General features: G+C 45.6%; 1 protein-coding gene across 2 annotated transcripts in view; it reads right to left on the bottom strand.

The window, feature by feature from the left end:
* The window catches only part of LOC140191630 (rho guanine nucleotide exchange factor 25-like), a 313,824-nt gene that overhangs the window by 271,142 nt on the left and 22,121 nt on the right, over window positions 1-20,561 (bottom strand). For both annotated transcript variants that reach the window (XM_072249206.1, XM_072249207.1), the window contains exon 2: window positions 17,476-17,710. In XM_072249206.1, coding sequence (XP_072105307.1) covers window positions 17,476-17,710 — 235 coding nt within the window. The remainder of the gene's footprint in view (window positions 1-17,475; window positions 17,711-20,561) is intronic.

Below are 20,561 nucleotides of genomic sequence, written 5' to 3'. Positions count from 1 at the left end.
GGTCTTCCATACAACCTTGCCCAGGCCTGCGCCCTGGAGAGTGAAGACTTTCCAGGCGCAGATCCATGGTCTCGCAAGACTAACGGATGCCTTTATACATAAACAAAGACTGACAAACAATCAAATTGCAGAACACAAATTGTGCAAATAACTTAAGTAAATAAATAACACTGAGGACATGAGCTGTAGAATCCTTCAAAATGAGTCTATAGGTTGTGGAATCATTTCAGAGTTGTAAATGTGCTCAATGATGGGGAGGGCTTTTCCTGCGCAGGACTGGGCTGTATCCACTACTTTTTGTATTCTTTTCTGTTCCTGAGCTAAAGGAAAGCATCTGCTCCTGAACCTGGCAATATGAGGCTTCAGACTTCTGTACCTCCTGCCCAATGGTAGCTGTGGGAAGATGGCATGGCCTGGACAGTGGGGAGGTTTGATGGCGGATCTTGCCTCCTGTAGATACCACTGATGGTGGCGTGGGGTGACATCTTCATGGGAAGTTGAAAATGAGTTGCAGTTTGATGAAATAGATGTATGATTTCCAGAGTGAGTAAGACAAAATGACCTGGAAACAGTCACGATCACAGTTCACTGAGGGAAAGTACCTGTTTTCAACTGCCTAACACCAAAGTAAACAGAATTGTAGAATTGAGGCAAATTGTGGGCTGAGATGACGATTGAGGTCAACTTTCTAATAACAAGTTGATGCTGATATTTAGTCTAACACACACACACACACACACACACACACACACACAAAATACTGGAGAAGTGTAACAGGTCAAGCAGCACCTATGGAAAGGAATAAAGAGTCGACAGTTCGGGGCAAGACCCTACTTTCTGGTGGCAACAGTAACTTAGGTTTTAAGGGGACTAAGGATTACTATGGGATGTCACTGTTTCACTTTGGAGAGGACTGCAGTAGAAAATAACAGTCTTGGAAATGTTTAAATAACAAAGTAAATGAGTTTTGGATTAACCAGCTCATCTCAGCTGCACATCAGATTACAGGAAGCAGATATTATTAACAAGCACTATGGAGTTCATAAAGAACAACTGTTTCCATTGTCAGCAAGGCCGGTAATTACATGCAAAGGATTGAAGAGAACTAGCACATGAGGCAAACATGGATGGAAGGAGGAGAGCTTATTGCTGCAATCCAGAACTCGTAGTCTGAAAGTGGCTGGCTGCAAAACTAGATTCAACAGTGACTGACAGAGGGGGACTGGCAAGTACTCCGATGTGCGGAGCTGGGAGGAAGAGTAAACCAATGAGAGAACCCCATTAAAGGGCCAGCATGGGTAAAATTTGCTCCAGTTGGTGCACAATTCACTCATGGTTTAAACTTTGGCTACACCTACCTATTACATTGATCTGTAATCTACTAAAAACAGGACTTGCTGCAAATCCTATCGGCCTTCACAATGGGCATTACCTATACTCACACTTTCATTTCCCAAGGGGTTAGATTCATAGAGAGACATAGTAGGGAAAGAGGACCTTCAGCCCATCAGGTTTGTAATGACCACTGAACACTTGTTTACACTAATCCATCTTTGTGATAGCCATCGAGCTCTATGGTATGGAAACAGGCCCTTCAGCCCAACTGGTCCATATTAATCACCCATTGCCCCACATTTGATCCATATCCCTCTAAACCTTTCCTACCCATGCACCTGATATGACCTCTACAACTAAAGTTCTCGGTTTTATTTTTTTTTAAATATTTGTACAATTTTATTTTGTACATGAGTTGTTTGTTAATGTTTTTGTGTGTTTTTTCATAAACTCTTATAGTATTGTATATCTTTATTTTCCCATAAATGCCTGCAAGAAAACAAATCTCACACACACACACACACACACTTCTAATAATAAACTTATTTTGACTTTGATTTTTAACTAAATAGCTTTTAGATACTGTGATTGCACCCACCTCTACCACTTCCTCTGAAAGCTCATTCCATATACACAGCCCAGTCTGTGTGGAAAAAGTTTCCCCTTCGGTCCCTTATAAATCTTTCTGCCCTCACCTGAAACCTCTGCTCCCTTACCCTGGGAGTATTTTCCCCAAATTCCCAACAAATTCAACCACTCCCATCCTAGATTCTACCCTTCACCCACACATATCGGGAGAGAATTTACATGAGCCAATTAACGCACTGACCCCTGCACATCTGTGGAAAGTCCGAGGAAACCAGAGCCCCCGAGGGTAAGCAAGGCAGTCACAGGGAGAACATGCAAACCCCACAAAGACAGCGCCAGAGTTCAGCATCAAACCTAGTTTCCAGCGCTGTGAGGCAGTGACCTCCTCAAGCCACTGGGCCTCCTCCTCCCCTGACTTTTGTTCGATTTTGATGATGTGCAAATGGTAGGCTTCTCATGACCTCTGTACAATATTGTACAGAAGTTTTAGGCACCATAGCTACATACATGTGCCTAAGACTTTTGCACAGAACTGCCTCTGTCCATTTGTCTTTTAAATGGCACCACTATGCCCATCTCTACAACTTTCTCTGGCACCCACCATCCTCCGGATGGAAAACTTGCTCTCAAGTAGGTTCCCTGTAAACCTTTCCCTTCTCTCTTCAAACCTGTACTCCCCTGCCCGGGACAAAGATTGTGATAATCATCTCACTTGATGTTAGGTGCCCCTATAACTCGTTCCTCGGGATTGGGAATGAGTTGCTTTCCTAAGGTGAGTGATGTGGCCAATGCGGGATCCACAGACTCTTCCACGGATGGGGAAGGGGGCGCATGATGGGGTGGGTGGGTAGTTTTTGAGGTGTGGAACTCCTTCCACCACCTACAAAGGGTCTTCATATAACTCCTGATACACTGACTCCGGGCTCTCAATCCCACCCCAAATGCTCCTTCCTTACACCGAGAGGCCGTGGACTCAAAATCCGCAAGCATCTGGGGTAGATGGTACATTTTTTTTTAAAAAAAAGCTTTGAGCATATTCTTGAATCTCTTCCTCTGTCTGCCAGCTAATCTCATCCTGTGACAAAGTTCGGGTCAGAGGGTCTGCTTCAGGAGTGAAGAAATGTGACCTGCTCGGACCTTAGTGCAATGTGGCAGAAAGGAGTAACGGTAGGTAATTTGGCCCTTTGAGGTTACTCCACCATTCTACATCATTGTGAGTGGCCATCGAGACGCGGTCCCCTGTTCCTAACCAAACGTGTGCTGAATTGACCCAGCTTTTGTGTGTTAATGCTGGAGACGTTGGACTGGAAGGGGTCGCCAACATTCTTTTGCTTATCCTCCTTCTAAGTTTGGAGGATTTTGCAATGATAGACTGCTGGTATTTCTCTAGTGTCTGGAGATGCCTGTAATAGGTAAAACGGGTCTCATTTTTGTGCGTGCCATCTTGGGCACCGGTGCCATCAGTTTGCCATCCCATATTCCAGAGTCCAGAGAGTATTGGGAGATGGCCATGAATGCACCCACTGTTTCCAGGGATTTTTTTCCCTTAGTGCTCTGCGGGGGGGGGGGAGGGGGAATGGATTATCATACCCTAGTGATTGTTCAGCCTCAACCACTCTTTGTTTACTTGTATGAATCTCCTTCAGCTTCTCCTGAAGGACGGATTCCTGTCACAGTATGTGGACAGGCTGACTAGGGGGAATGCCATACTAGATCTAGTATTGGGTAATGAACCGGGTCAGGTCACAGATCTCTCAGTTGGTGAGCATCTGGGGGACAGTGACCACCGCTCCCTGGCCTTTAGCATTATCATGGAAAAGGATAGAATCAGAGAGGACAGGAAAATTTTTAATTGGGGAAGGGCAAATTATGAGGCTATAAGGCTAGAACTTGTGGGTGTGAATTGGGATGATGTTTTTGCAGAGAAATGTACTATGGACATATGGTCAATGTTTAGAGATCTGTTGCGGGATGTAAGGGATAAATTTGTCCCGGTGACGAAGATAAAGAATGGTAGGGTGAAGGAACCATGGGTGACAAGTGAGGTGGAAAATCTAGTCAGGTGGAAGAAGGCAGCATACATGAGGTTTAGGAAGCAAGGATCACATGGGTCTATTGAGGAATATAGGGAAGCAAGAAAGGAGCTTAAGAAAGGGCTGAGAAGAGCAAGAAGGGGGCATGAGAAGGCCTTGGCGAGTAGGGTAAAGGAAAACCCCAAGGCATTCTTCAATTATGTGAAGAACAAAAGGATGACAGGAGTGAAGGTAGGACCAATTAGAGATAAAGGTGGGAAGATGTGCCTGGAGGCTGTGGAAGTGAGCAAGGTCCTCAATGAATACTTCTCTTCGGTATTCACCAATGAGAGGGAACTTGATGATGGTGAGGACAATATGAGTGAGGTTGATGTTTTGGAGCATGTTGATATTAAGGCAGAGGAGGTGTTGGAGTTGTTAAAATACATTAGGATGGATAAGTCCCCGGGGCCTGACGGAATATTCCCCAGGCTACTCCACGAGGTGAGGGAAGAGATTGCTGAGCCTCTGGCTAGGATCTTTATGTCCTCGTTGTCCACAGGAATGGTACCGGAGGATTGGAGGGAGGCGAATGTTGTCCCCTTGTTCAAAAAAGGTAGTAGGGATAGTCCGGGTAATTATAGACCAGTGAGCCTTACGTCTGTGGTGGGAAAGCTGTTGGAAAAGATTCTTAGAGATAGGATCTCTGGGCATTTAGAGAATCATGGTCTGATTAGGGACAGTCAGCATAGCTTTGTGAAGGGCAGATCGTGTCTAACAAGCCTGATAGAGTTCTTTGAGGAGGTGACCAGGCATATCGATGAGGGTAGTGTAGTGGATGTGATCTACATGGATTTTAGTAAGGCATTTGACAAGGTTCCACACGGTAGGCTTACTCAGAAAGTCAGAAGGCATGGGATCCAGGGAAGTTTGGCCAGGTGGATTCAGAATTGGCTTGCCTGCAGAGGGCAGAGGGTCGTGGTGGAGGGAGTACATTCAGATTGGAGGGTTGTGACTAGTGGTGTCCCACAAGGATCTGTTCTGGGATCTCTACTTTTCGTGATTTTTATTAACCACCTGGATGTGGGGGTAGAAGGGTGGGTTGGCAAGTTTGCAGATGACACAAAGGTTGGTGGTGTTGTAGATAGTGTAGAGGATTGTTGAAGATTGCAGAGAGACATTGATAGGATGCAGAAGTGGGCTGAGAAGTGGCAGATGGAGTTCAACCCGGAGAAGTGTGAGGTGGTACACTTTGGAAGGACAAACTCCAAGGCAGAGTACAAAGTAAATGGCAGGATACTTGGTAGTGTGGAGGAGCAGAGGGATCTGGGGGTACATGTCTACAGATCCCTGAAAGTTGCCTCACAGGTAGATAGGGTAGTTAAGAAAGCTTATGGGGTGTTGGTTTTCATAAGTCGGGGGATAGAGTTTAAGAGTCGCGATGTAATGATGCAGCTCTATAAAACTCTGGTTAGGCCACACTTGGAGTAATGTGTCCACTTCTGGTCGCCTCACTATAGGAAGGATGTGGAAGCATTGGAAAGGATACAGAGGAGATTTACCAGGATGCTGCCTGGTTTAGCGAGTATGGATTATGATCAGAGATTAAGGGAGCTAGGGCTTTACTCTTTGGAGAGGAGGAGGATGAGAGGAGATATGATGGAGGTGTACAAGATATTAAGAAGAATAGATAGAGTGGGTAGCCAGCGCCTCTTCCCCAGGGCACCACTGCTCAATACAAGAGGACATGGCTTTAAGTTAAGGGGTGGGAAGTTCAAGGGGGATATTAGAGGAAGGTTTTTTACTCAGAGTGGTTGGTGCGTGGAATGCACTGCCTGAGTCAATGGTGGAGGCTGATACACTAGTGAAGTTTAAGAGACTACTAGACAGGAATATGGAGGAATTTAAGGTGGGGGATTATATGGGAGGCAGGGTTTGAGGGTTGGCACAACATTGTGGGCCGAAGGGCCTGTAATGTGCTGTACTATTCTATGTTCTATGTTCTCCTCCTATTTAGACCCTTGCCTCCCTCACAAACCTGGAAGGAGAGAACAGCAAGTACCTATCACTCTGCTTTCCAATTATATCCCTGCACCTCGAACTCAAAGTCACTGTACTATATAAACAGTTCTATCACCCAGTGAGGTTAGTCATTAAGTCTTCTCTTGAAAAGGGCTCTCACAATAAAGATCCTGTTTAAAGAAGATCCAATTAACCTCTTTTAAATAATAAATGTTATTATCAGAACTTAATGGCTTAGCTAGAGATTATTTTCCTGTGTTATACCTGCTCTCAAACAGCAGTCCATGGCATGCAAACACAATTTTAAAAGTTATTTTGGAGTTTGCATTCCTGGAATGCAAGGTTTCCAAAACAGTGTTATCAGGTTTCCCTGTGCAAATTGCTGCATTAGTTTAAGTGTGCCTATTCTATTGCAAGATTTTGCATTTGGCTTTGCAGCTGCAGTCTTGGCAGCCAGCCCTTAAAGGAACATACTGCAACATACTCTTCCAGCAAATGCAGAGGGCTACTGCTCAAAGCATGGCTGCGGCAATGATGAGAGAGGGAAGGGAGACTGCTCCCAGGATCTCAGAGAAGGATCTGGACAGGCCAGAATGACACATTCCCCACAGAAGATTAAAGAGACCCTCACAGGTGCCTCCAACAGGAGGTTCCCAGGAGAGTCTCTGACCGCCCGCACTCCGCGTAAATCTGTAGTGCATGCAGATGCCTGTTCCTAGGGACTGGTGGAGAAGAGATGAAGTTTCTTCTCCTTGACGGAGGAGTTTGGCAACTCCCTAATGCAGCCATGAGGTGTGGCAGGGATCAGCGGCAGCCTGGAATGGTCCTGAGGTCAGGAAGCTGGGAGTGATCCTGACACATGAGGGCAGATGCGAGGTTCTGGGAGGTACCTGACCTCAGTCTGTCAGCGAGGACGGTCTTGGTGAGACCCAGCCTACGAAGACTTTGTTCCTCAGAGGTCCAACTGTGAGGGAGGCTCCCTGGCAATCTCTGGATGGACAAGGTCTCGGGGGATGGACCCTGTATACCTCTCCCACAAGTTCCTCCACTCCCTCTACAGCCTGTGATCCATTTTCCTGGCCACTAGCATTGGGTGCAGACAAAGCCTATTGGAAGTTGGTCTGGGGTGTGGGGAAGTCACTGGAAAGAGGAAGCAGGCCGAGTGTGGAGTGAGCAGTGAGGATGCACAGGGAACTGCAGCAGCCTGGAGAAGGGCTTCGGGGGACTGGGGTCAGTAAAAGTTGCTTATTCCAGGTGTAAACAGGTAATGTGGAGAATCCCACCAGAGATGAACATTGGCCCTTGTTATTGATGTCCTTTGGGCCAGTTTTACAATGGAACACTGCTCCCAGTGCTTGTGAATTTTCTGCAGGGATGTCAGGGATCAAATTCCTGTTGGATATGAAGAGGCCTGGAAATGGGTGCAGTTTTGCTCTGTTTCCATGTGCACAGTGCTGTTGTATTGTGGGAAGGAATTTCTGGGCCCTGGTTTCTGCCTAGAGTAAAGCTTTTTCTGGGATGTGGGAGAGGCCTGAGGAGAAAGATGATAAACACTCGGTCTTTAAAGGAGCACCAAGCAAATATTTGTCTCTTGATGGATTCAAGGAATCTCCTATAAACATAGGCAAAGGGAAAAGTTGGAGGAATAGTCAGACTAACTGCTGGGACATTGTCAAGTTTGCTGATTCAAATTGTAAAGAATGGGAGGAATGATGGATGGTAAATAAGTGAATTGGAACAGGGAAAAATGGGCCGATATCCAGATTAAATTACAAATCGCTAAAGCAGAGCCCGGTGGGAAAGACTTAAACAGGAAATGGAAGAGTTAGAAATTCAACAATGCAAAATAAAAAGGAATTTACAAAAGACCAGGGGTCTGTTAGTGTATATAGAGTCATAGAAAACTACAGCCCAGAAACAGGCCCTTTGGCCTATCTAGTCCATGCTGAAACCATTTAAACTGCCTCCTCCCACTGACCTGTACTGGGACCATAGCCCTCCATACCACCCCCATCCATGTACCTATCCAAACTTCTCTTAAACGTTGAAATCAAGCTCACATGCACCACTTGCGCTGGCAGCTCGTTCCACACTCAGTGAGCCAGCTACTGCATCGAGAGGTGTAGCTGGCTGTCCTCGGGAGTGGCCCGGTGAGCCACTCAGTTATGTAACTGGAGTGGCAAGTGCTGGTCTCAAAAGCAAGGTCCAGTGCCTGAGACTGAATGAAAAGAATGGAGTTGGAAAACACAGGGTGGGGTCTTTGATTCTGCTGCCTGCTTTGCTGAGGCAGCAAAAAGTATACACAGAGTCCATGGAGGGGAGGCTGGTCTCCATGATGTGCTGAGCTGTGTCCACAGTCCACAACTCCCTGCAGTTTCTTATGGTCATGGGCAGAATTGTTGCTGCACCAAGCTGTGACGCATCTGGATAGAATACTTTCAGTGGTGCATCTGGATGAATTAGTGAAGATCAGCAGGAGCATGTTAAGTTTCCTTAGCCTTCTGAGGAGGCAGAAGCGTTGGTGAGCTTTTTCGGCATCAGTGTCTATGTTGCTGGACCAGGAGATTTTGTGGAGTTGGTGGAAGTTTGCCGCGGATAGACGGGACTTCAGAGTTAAGCTTACTGTTTGATTAGCCATGATCTTAGTTCATGATAGAGCAGATGTTGATGGTCTGGGTGACGTACTCCTGCTCATTTTTATTGGCAGTAGAGGCATGAAAAGTGGGATTTGCATCTTGACGCAAACACAAGGAAATCTGCAGATGCTGGAATTTCAAGCAACACACATAAAAGTTGCTGGTGAACACAGCAGGCCAGGCAGCATCTCTAGGAAGAGGTGCAGTTGACGTTTCGGGCCGAGACGTCGACTGTACCTCTTCCTAGAGATGCTGCCTGGCCTGCTGCGTTCAGCAGCAACTTTTATGTGCGTTATTTGCATCTTGACACTGTGTTGATATGTAGACAGACGGGGCCTTGGTTCCCGCTGCAGCCTGGTTCACTGCTAAGGCATCACCCCTCATCCAGTGCTCAGCTTGCCCCCTCCTCTCTGGTACTGAGTGGCTTGTACCAGGCGAGCTGTAGCTGGCACCATGCCACTGCCTTGCCCAGGTGGCCACTTGTTACATGAGCCAAAAGTAGGAGGCAACTTGGCTGCTGAACTTACGTTGTTACGTACCCCGTAACTGGGTTGCCAAACCAGCAGAAATGGATCACTCAGCTGGAGTCTGGATTACTGGAACTAAGAAAGTTTTATTAAAGAAATAAGCAACACAGTACTCTAATAGTAAGGATATAAATGCAACAGGTTAGCAATGAATAAACACACATGTACACAGATCTAGGATAACAGGATCAATCAAGCTCTATCGTCGTCTAGGGGTAAATGACCAGTTTCAAAGTGACGCAAAGTTCAGTTCAATTGAGTTCAGTTCAGTTCACAGTAATCACTGCCGTGGGAGAGAGAGAGAGAGAGAGCGAATGAATATTCAAATCGGATTCCAAACAGACCCTCGATATTCCTCACAGTCAGCTTTCGGGCGAGCCCTTTGTAATGCCTTCCGAGGTCACCGACTGTGACCCCTCCGTTTCAGATACGATCGTTCCTCTGCAGTGAACCTGGCACCCAGGCAAGGGCGGACACACACCAGGTTCCCGTTGATCGTACCTTTCCACCCTGTGCGTCTATGGCTTGGTCCCGCGATCAGCCCTCCAAAAACTCCCACCGACTTGTGGGAGGTGCACCGCTTCCAGGGTCTCGTTACCTCATGGTGTCGTGTGTGTCCTGCCTTAGTGAACCTGTCCCTTTTTATCCCCCTGCTGGGGTATCGCCTGTCCATCACACTTCAAACAGTTCAGGGTTCAAAAAGGAGCCGATCTTGACAGCTCTCAGACCGTGTCTCCTTCTGTTAAACTCTCCCGTCTCTTCATTAACATTTCCAAATGCTGCTCCATTCTCTTCCTTATCTCTCTTTCTCCTGAAGACAGGTGGCAGATCAACTGCTGATCCCACTGGTGCCAGCACAGGACAGTTAACATCTTAATCTATGTGTACTTTTTGTAACCCTCTTTCGTCACAACGTGCATTTACACAACTGTAGCTGTGAAAGCTTTACTTCCATGGGAACCCTTGTGGATTATAATCACTACCCCCTGAAGCAAATGCAGTATTAAAGCAGACCCAACATGATATTAGAGTCATGGAAACAGACCTTTCAGCCCATCAAGTATGGCAACTCCTCTGCACGTGACAGCAAGAAACTGTAGAAATATTTGGATCCAGCTCACAGAAACAAGCCCCCTCTCCATGGACTCTGTCTCTACTTCTTACTACCCCAGTAAAGCAGCAACTATAATCAAAGACCCCACCCACCCCTCACATTCCCTCTCCTCCGTACAGAGAGAGATGGAAATCACGATTGAACCTGGGACTTTGGGGCTCTGAGGCGGCAGCTCGACCCGCTATGCCACTGTGTGATACAGTTCAGAACAATACAATATTTCAATGTGTTTGGGTCATAGAGTGAGTTAGCTGCTGTGATAGACCGAGGTGTAATTCATCTCCATTGCCAGACACCACATCCCATCTTTATTTCCATTGTTCTTTTCTAAAGCCACAGACAAAGACTACATTTATCAGTGGAAGTGAACTGTTACTCTGAAGGTGCATGAAGGAACAGAGGGATCTTGGGGTCCAAGTACACAGATCCCTCAAAGTTGCTGTGCAAGTTGATAGGGTGGTTAAGATGGCTTAAGGTGGGTTGCCCCCATCATTAGTCAGGGGATGATGTGCAAGATAAGAGTGTAGCTCTATAAAACTCTGGTTAGACCACATTTGGAATATTGTGTTCAGTTCTGGTCACCTCATTATAGCAAAGATGTGGCAGATTTAGAGAGGGTGCAGAGGAGATCTACCAGGATGCCGTCTGGATTAGACAGCCGGCCTTATGAGGAGAGGCTGAGCAAGCTAGGGCTTTTCTCTCTGGAGCAAAGGAGGATGAGCGGTGACTTGATAGCATTGTACAAGATGATAAAAGGCATTGCAAGAGTAGATAGCGTGTTCCTTTTTCACCAAGGCAGCAATGGCTAATACCACAGCACATCCATTTAGGGGAGCGAAGGATGGTTTAGAAACATAGAAAACCTACAGCACAATACAGGCCCTTTGGCCCACAATGCTGTGCCGAACATGTACTTACTTTAGAAATTACCTGGGGTTATCCATAGCCCTCTATTTTTCTAAGCTCCGTGTACCTATCCAGGAGTCTCTTAAAAGACCCTATTGTATCCGCCTCCACTACAGTCGCCAGCAGCCCATTCCACACACTCATCACAATACGGAAAAAACTTGCATAGAAACATAGAAACATAGAAAATAGGTGCAGGAGTAGGCCATTCGGCCCTTCGAGCCTGCACCGCCATTCAGTATGATCATGGCTGATCATCCAACTCAGAACACCGCCCCAGCCTTCCCTCCATACCCCCTGATCCCTTTAGCCACAAGGGCCATATCTAACTCCCTCTTAAACATAGCCAATGAACTGGCCTCAACTGTTTCCTGTGGCAGAGAATTCCACAGATTCACCACTCTCTGTGTGAAGAAGTTTTTCCTCATCTTGGTCCTAAAAGGCTTCCTTCCCCTTTATCCTTAAACTGTGACCCCTCGTTCTGGACTTCCCTAACATCAGGAACAATCTTCCTGCATCTGCTGCTAACACACATCAAAAGCTCCATTCCTGCCGCACTGAACACTTGCCAATGTGCTTACCAACAGAACCGCTCTACAACAAATGTCAATAGTGTCTGTAATGCAGCTAGCCACGACACACCTAGAAAACAAGGACTCTTAATATCAAACTTAAAAGTAAATTTACGATCAAAGTACATATGTCACCATATACAGCCCTGAAATTCATTTTCTTACGGGCATACACAGTAACTCAAAGAAACACAGTAGAATCAATGAAAGACGGCACCCATTAGGATGGACAAACAGCCAAAGTGGCAAAAGACAAACCACTGTGTAAAAACATAGAAACATAGAATCATAGAAAATAGGTGCAGGAGTAGGCCATTCGGCCCTTCGAGCCTGCACCGCCATTTATTATGATCATGGCTGATCATCCAACTCAGAACCCTGTACCTGCCTTCTCTCCATACCCCCTGACCCCCGTAGCCACAAGGGCCATATCTAACTCCCTCTTAAATATAGCCAATGAACTGGCCTCAACTGCTTCCTGTGGCAGAGAATTCCACAGATTCACCACTCTCTGAGTGAAGAAGTTTTTCCTAATCTCAGTCCTAAAAGGCTTCCCCTTTATCCTCAAACTGTGACCCCTTGTTCTGGACTTCCCCAACATCGGGAACAATCTTCTTGCATCTAGCCTGTCCAATCCCTTTAGGATTTTATACATTTCAATCAGATCCCCCCTCAATCTTCTAAATTCCAACAAGTACAAGCCCAGTTCATCCAGTCTTTCTTCATATGAAAGTCCTGCCATCCCAGGAATCAATCTGGTGAACCTTCTTTGTACTCCCTCTATGGCAAGGATGTCTTTCCTCAGATTAGGGGACCAAAACTGCACACAATACTCCAGGTGTGGTCTCACCAAGGCCTTGTACAACTGCAGTAGTACCTCCCTGCTCCTGTACTCAAATCCTCTCGCTATAAATGCCAGCATACCATTTGCCTTTTTCACCGCCTGCTGTACCTGCATGCCCACTTTCAATGACTGGTGTATAATGACACCCAGGTCTCGTTGCACCTCCCCTTTTCCTAATCGGCCACCATTCAGATAATAATCGGTTTTCCTATTTTTGCTACCAAAGTGGATAACTTCACATTTATCTACATTAAATTGCATCTGCCATGAATTTGCCCACTCACCCAACCTATCCAAGTCACTCTGCATCCTCTTAGCATCCTCCTCACAGCTAACACTGCCACCCAGCTTCGTGTCATCCGCAAACTTGGAGATGCTGCATTTAATTCCCTCATCCAAGTCATTAATATATATTGTAAACAACTGGGGTCCCAGCACTGAGCCTTGCGGTACCCCACTAGTCACCACCTGCCATTCTGAAAAGGTCCCGTTTATTCCCACTCTTTGCTTCCTGTCTGCTAACCAATTCTCCACCCACACCAATACCTTACCCGCAATACCATGTGCTTTAAGTTTGCACACTAATCTCCTGTGTGGGACCTTGTCAAAAGCCTTTTGAAAATCCAAATATACCACATCCACTGGTTCTCCCCTATCCACTCTACTAGTTACATCCTCAAAAAATTCAATGAGATTCATCAGACATGATTTTCCCTTCACAAATCCGTGTTGACTTTGTCCGATGATTTCACCGCTTTCCAAATGTGCTGTTATCACATCCTTGATAACTGACTTCTGCAGTTTCCCCACCACCGACGTTAGGCTAACCGGTCTATAATTCCCCGGTTTCTCTCTCCCTCCTTTTTTAAAAAGTGGGGTTACATTAGCCACCCTCCAATCCTCAGGAACTAGTCCAGAATCTAACGAGTTTTGAAAAATTATCACTAATGCATCCACTATTTCTTGGGCTACTTCCTTAAGCACCCTGGGATGCACACCATCTGGCCCTGGGGATTTATCTGCCTTCAATCCCTTCAATTTACCTAACATCACTTCCCTACTAACATGTATTTTGCTCAGTTCCTCCATCTCACTGGACCCTCTGTCCCCTACTATTTCTGGAAGATTATTTATGTCCTCCTTAGTGAAGACAGAACCAAAGTAATTATTCAATTGGTCTGCCATGTCCTTGCTCCCCGTAATCAATTCACCTGTTTCTGTCTGCAGGGGACCTACATTTGTCTTTACCAGTCTTTTCCTTTTTACATATCTATAAAAGCTTTTACAGTCCGTTTTTATGTTTCCTGCCAGTTTTCTCTCATAATCTTTTTTCCCCTTCCTAATTAAGCCCTTTGTCCTCCTCTGCTGAACTCTGAATTTCTCCCAGTCCTCAGGTGATCCACTTTCTCTGGCCAATTTGTATGCTGCTTCTTTGGAATTGATACTATCCCTAATTTCTCTTGTCAGCCACGGGTGCACTACCTTCCTTGATTTATTCTTTTGCCAAACTGGGATGAACATTTGTTGCAGTTCATCCATGCAACCTTTAAATGCTTGCCATTGCATATCCACCGTCAATCCTTTAAGTGTCATTTGCCAGTCTATCTTAGCTAATTCACGTCTCATACCTTCAAAGTTACCCCTCTTTAAGTTCAGAACCTTTGTTTCTGAATTAACTATGTCACTCTCCATCTTAATGAAGAATTCCACCATATTATGGTCACTCTTACCCAAGGGGCCTCTCACGACAAGATTGCTAATTAACCCTTCCTCATTGCTCAAAACCCAGTCCAGAATAGCCTGCTCTCTAGTCGGTTCCTCGACATGTTGGTTCAAAAAACCATCCCGCATACATTCCAAGAAATCCTCTTCCTCAGCACCTTTACCAATTTGGTTCACCCAATCTACATGTAGATTGAAGTCACCCATTATAACTGCTGTTCCTTTATTGCACACATTTCTAATTTCCTGTTTAATACCATCTCCGACCTCACTACTACTGTTAGGTGGCCTGTACACAACTCCCACCAGCGTCTTCTGCCCCTTAGTGTTACGCAGCTCTACCCATATCAATTCCACATCTTCCCGGCTTATGTCCTTCAAATGAGTAGTAATAATAATAACAAATAAACAAGCAATAAATATTCAGGATAAGAGATAAAGAATCATTCAAAGTGAGTCCATAGGTTGTGGGAATATTTAAGTGATGGGGGAGAGTGAAGTTAACCCCTCTGGTTGAGGGGTAATAATTGCCCCTGAACCTGGTGGTCTAAGTCCTGTGGCTCCTGTATCTTCTTCCTGATGGCAGCAGTAAGGAGAGAGCATAGCCTGGGTGGTGGGGGTCCTCGATGATGGACACAGTACTGCTTTCCTGCGAGAATGCTCCTTAGAGATATGCTCAGGGGTGAGGAGGGCTTTACCTGTGATTAACTGAGCCATATCCACTACTTTTTGTATGCTTTTCCATTCAACGGTGTTGGTGTTTCCATGATGCAACCAGTCAATATATTTTCCACCACACATCTACAGCGGTTTGTCTAAGCATCTTACCCCTGACATCTCCTCTGTACCTACTTCCAAGCACCTTAAAATTGTGCCCTCTTGTGCTAGCCATTTCAGCCCTGGGAAAAAGCCTCTGACTATCAACATGATCAATGCCTTTTATCATCTTGTACAATTCTATCAAGTCACCTCTCATCCTCCTTTGCTCCAGAGAGAAAAACCTGAGCTCACTCAGCTTATTCTTGTAAGGCATGCTCCCCAATCCAGGCAACATCCTTGTAAATCTCCTCTGCACCCTTTCTATAGTTTCCACATACTTCTTGTAGTGAAGTGACCAGAACTGAGCACAGTACTCCAAGTGGGGTCCTATATAGCTGTAACATTACCTCTCGGCTCTTGTACTCAATCCCAGAGTTGAAGGCCAACGCACTGTATACCTTATTAACCACACAGTCAGCCTGCGCAGCAGCTTTGAGTGTCCTATGGACTCGGATCCCAAGATCCCTCTGATCCTCCACACTGCCATTAATACTTACCATTAATACAATCTCTCCACTTCCTCAACCAGGTCATTTATAACAATCACAAAGAGAAGGAGTCCCAGAACAGATCCCTGAGGCACACCACTGGTCACTGACCTCCATGCAGAATATAACCTGTCTACAACCACTCTTTGCCTTCTGTGTACAAGCCAATTCTGGATCCACAAAGCAAGGTCCCCTTGGATCCCATGCCTCCTTACTTTCTCAATAAGCCTTGCATGGGGTATCTTATCAACACCTTGCTGAAATCCATATACACTACATCTACTGCTCTACCTTCATCAATGTGTTCAGTCATGTCCTCAAAAAATTCAATCAGGCTCTTAAGGCACGACCTGCCTTTGACAAAGCCATGCTGACGATTCCTAATCTATTATACCTCTCCAAATGTTCATAAATCCTGCATCTCAGGATCTTCTCCATCAACTTACCAACTACTGAAGTAAGACTCACTGGTCTATAATTTCCTGGGCTATCTCTACTCCCTTTCTTGAATAAGGGAACAACATTCGCAACCCTCCAATCCTCCACAATCTCTCCCGTCCTCCTTGATGATGCAAAGGTAATCGCCAGAGGCTCAGCAATCTCCTCCCTCACCTCCCACGGTAACCTGGGGTACATCTCCTCTGGTTCCAGAGACTTATCCAACTTGATGCTTTCCAAAACTTCCAGCACACCCTCTTTCTTAATGTCTACATGCTCAAGCTTTTCAATCCACTGTAGTCATCCCTGCAATTGCCAAGGTCCTTTTCTGTAGTGAATACTGAAGCAAAGTACTCATTAAGTACCTCTGCTATCTCTTCCGGTTCCATACACACTTTTCCACTGTCACACTCGATTGATCCTATTCTCTCACGTCTTATCCTCTTGCTCTTCACATGCTTGTAGAATGCCTTGGGGTTTTCCTTAATCCTGCTCACCAAGGCCTTCTCATGGCCCCTTCTGGCTCTCCTAATTTCATTCTCTAGGGGAGATGTCAGTTGTAGGCTTTTTGCACATGTCTGGAATGCCCTGCCAGGGGTGGTGATAGAGGCAGATACATTAGGGACATTTAAGAGACTCTTAGATAGGCACATAGATGATAGAACAATGGAGGATTTGGGGCTGTGTAGGAAGGAAAGATTAGATTGATTGAGGAGTAGCTTAAAATGGGTTGGCACAACATCATGGGCTGAAGGGCCCATACTGTTCTGTGGTGCATGTTTTATATTCTGTTAGTGAAAGACAAGCTACGGAGGTGGAAGGAAGATCAGGACATGCACTTGATCTGTGTGAGAAGAGCCTTGGCACAGGTTTATTTCTGAGTGCATCATGACATCAATGCCTCGCTGAACTTGTCCACAATGCTTCCGATGGGGCAACGATTATCCATGTCAGATACAATACCGTGCAAAAGTCTTAGGCCTCCACGCTGCGTAACTCTATGGTGCTATAACAAGGATCGAGCATTCACACCCACACCTCCTGTCAGCCGTATGAACACACCCAAACGCAGGCACCCATGAACAGAATATAGTCACCGTACCCAAACTGAATCCACCTTGGGTCATCTCAAGCCACAGAAGTAGAGTCAAGAATCTCACTGACAAGTCACCATTACACATAGTTTGCTCTGGGCTCTATCACACACTACATTCCCATCACCGAGGCAATGGACCATAGCCAAAAAGGTTTGGCACAGGCATTTCCTCTACTCAAGACAAGCTTGGTTTCCTGTAAGGATTTTTTTTTCCACAGAACACTAATTTTGATTCATTTTTGCAGTCCTTTTCGCGTGCTCGTGCCAACACAAATACAAACTGAAACCAAGAGGCCGTTTGCCAGTCCCAGGGCTATGAAACCCAAGAGCAGTGACAGAAACACAGCTTTCCCTACCTTCACCAGATGGGATTAAACTTTCCATCACAGGTGCCCTGGGGAAGTCAGCAAGACCAGTCGCGCTTGTGAAGCTAGCATCCACCGGAGGGTATGGGGCAGCAGCAGCTTCAGCTGGGCTACAATCAGCCTTGGAATCTCCTGGGTCACTCTTGCTCTCTCCTGCCAGTTCACCTTCACTGCTGGGGGGCTTAAGTTCGCCCACGTCTGCTGTCACCTCACACGGGTCGGAGAGCTGGGAAAACAAAGAATAAACTGTCATTTATGTCTCCCAGCTGGAATCCAGCTGCCCTACAGTGGCTTCACTTTCTATTGATAACTTCATCTCAAAGCTTTCCTCAGGCTTCTTTCAACTAGGCCTGGCTCTTATGCTGTTTAGCTTGGCAACATTAACAGTACCAGCTTCACCAATTCTTGGCTATCAGAACAGACTAGGTGCTTTTTTTTCAGAAGGAGGAGAGACCATTAAACCATAAGGTATAGGAGCAGAATTAGGCCATTCAGCCCATCAAGTCTGTCTGCCACTCCATCATGGCTGATTTATTATCCCTTTCAATCCCACTCTCCAGTCCTCTCCCCGTAACCTTTGACACCCCTTCCAATCACGAACCTATCAAAACCTGCTTTAAATATTATCAAAACATATTGAAAAGAAATTCTCCTCGGTTAGTCTCGGAGGCATCAGAGTTCAGTCGAGAATGACCTTGCCTGGGAAATAGCTCGTGGCACAAGGAGGTGCCAAATAAAACTGCAGAGAATAAAAGATAACACTGTGTGTAAGTCTGTAGGACAGGATATCTGGCAAATAAGGATGAAAGAAAAAACAGAAAACTGCAGAAACATACAGAGGCAGTGGAGGAACCCAGTGGGTCAGGCAGCATCTGTGGCGGGAAATGGACAATTGATATTTCGGGTAGAGACCTTTCAAGAGGACTGAAAGAATAGAGTGGTGACAGGGAGATAATTTGAAGAAGGAAGGGAAGGGGCAAGAGCTGGCAGCAGAGAGATAGATCCAGTGGATTTTGCCCCCCCCCTTTGTACTGGCTATCTCCCCTCTATCCTTTCCACCCAACAGAAGGGTACCAATCCAAAACATCAGCTGCCCTTTTCCCTTCATAGGTGCTGCCTGAGCCACTGAGTTCCTCCAGCACCTTTTGCGCGACGCTCCAGGTTTCCAGCACTTGCAATCCATTGCATCTCCGGAGGACTGCAGATACTAGCAGCCTGAAATAAAATCAAAAGTTGCTAGAAGCACTGAACAGGTCGGGCAGCATCCGTAGAGAGTGAAACAGTTAACGTTCAGGCCTAACATTTCATCAGAACTCAGAGAGGAAACAAATTATATTTCAGAAACAAAAAATGTGCAACAGTTTGGATAGGACAGAGGAAATATCTGTGGTAGGGTGAGACCAGGGTTACTGTGGGGAGGAGCTAGAGAAATCATCTTGTTGATGGGTTAATGGGGGCCATTGGAGAGACAGAAAGAGCAAGAGGGAAAAAATAAAGGTGGTGGAGACAGAGATTCTCACAACATTTAAGAAATATCTGGATGAGCCCTTGAGTCACCAAGAGAATGATTGGACCAAGTTTTGGTATACGGGATTAGTGTAGATGGGTGCTTGATGGTCAGCATAGACATGGTGGGCCAAAGAGCTCATTTCTGTGCTCCCTGACCCTATGACTCCAGAAATATCCAACTCTGATACCAGCAGAGAAAGCAAGTATCCCAAAGTTGTAGAAATCGGTAAAGTCTGGAAGGCCTCAATATGCCCAGAAAGAAGATAAGGTATTCCTCAAGCTTGTGTTGGGCCCCACTAACAGTATAGAGTAAATCACAGAAGAACAAGTTTCTCATTCAGAGCAAGAAATGACAAACTCATCTGCAAAGGCACTTATCCTGCACTGTAACAATTAGTACAGGGTAGATCAAATGTGTCTGAACCTTTCCAGCAGGATTTTGCAGAAAACATCAAAAAACATGTCTGTTGTTCAATTTACCAACAGCTTTAATCTGGAGACTTTCATCCACCCCATCAGAAGTCTGATCCAGGACAAAAGCTAACCAGCGAGTACAAGCAAGGTAACCAATAAATACTTATCATCATGAGAATACTTTTCATCGTATTCATTAACGAAAAGGACAGAGCAGCTAAAACATTCAGGGATTTGAAATCCAAGAATATGTTACCAATAGAAGGGGAGCTTAGCTAGCCTTAAGGTGGGTAAATTCTCGGTCCTAATGAGACGATAGGGTACCAGAGAGTGTAATGGAACAGAGGGACCTAGGAATGTGAGTGTATAGTTTGTTGAAAGCAACATCACAGGTAGACTGTTATGTGAAAAAATCAGAGAACATAGAATACTACGGCACAGTTGGGCCAAAATATTAACCTACTCGAAGATCAATCTAACCCTTCCCTTCTGCATAGCCCTCCATTTTTCTATCATCCATGTGCCTATCTAAGAGTTTTTTTTAAAATGTCCCTAATGTATCTGCCACCACCCCTGGCCCCAGTACTCTCTGTGTAAAAACCTTACCCCTGACAACCCTCCTATACTTTCTTCCAATCACCTTAAAATTATGCCCCCTGGTATTAGCCATTTCTGCCCTGGGGGAAAAAAATCTCTGGTTACCCATGCGATCTATGCCTCTTGTCATCTTGTACACCTCTATCAAGTCACCTCCCATCCTTTTTCATTCCAAGGAGAAAAACCCTAGCTCACTTAACCTATTATCATAAGTCTTGCTCCCTAACCCAGGCAGCATCCTGGTAAATCTCCTCTGCTCCCTCTCCAAAGCTTCCAAATCTTACCTATAATGAGGTGACCAGATCTGAACACAATTCTCCAAGTGTGGTCTAACCAGAGATTTATAGAGCTGCAACATTACCTCGTGGTTCTTGAACTCAATCCCCCAACTCATGAAGGCCAACACACAATACACATTTTTACCAACCTTATCAACTTGCTCTACAACTTTTGAGGGATCTGTGGATGTGGACCCAAATATCCCACTGTTTCCCCACACTGCGAATAATTGTGCCATTAACCTTGTGTTCTGACTTCAAGTTCAACCTTCCAGACTT

This window comes from Mobula birostris, chromosome X (genome assembly GCF_030028105.1).
Source record: "Mobula birostris isolate sMobBir1 chromosome X, sMobBir1.hap1, whole genome shotgun sequence".
In the NCBI taxonomy this organism is placed as follows: Eukaryota; Metazoa; Chordata; class Chondrichthyes; order Myliobatiformes; family Myliobatidae; genus Mobula; species Mobula birostris.
Note: the sequence above shows the minus strand (reverse complement) of the source record. Positions and strands in the feature narration are given on the sequence as shown.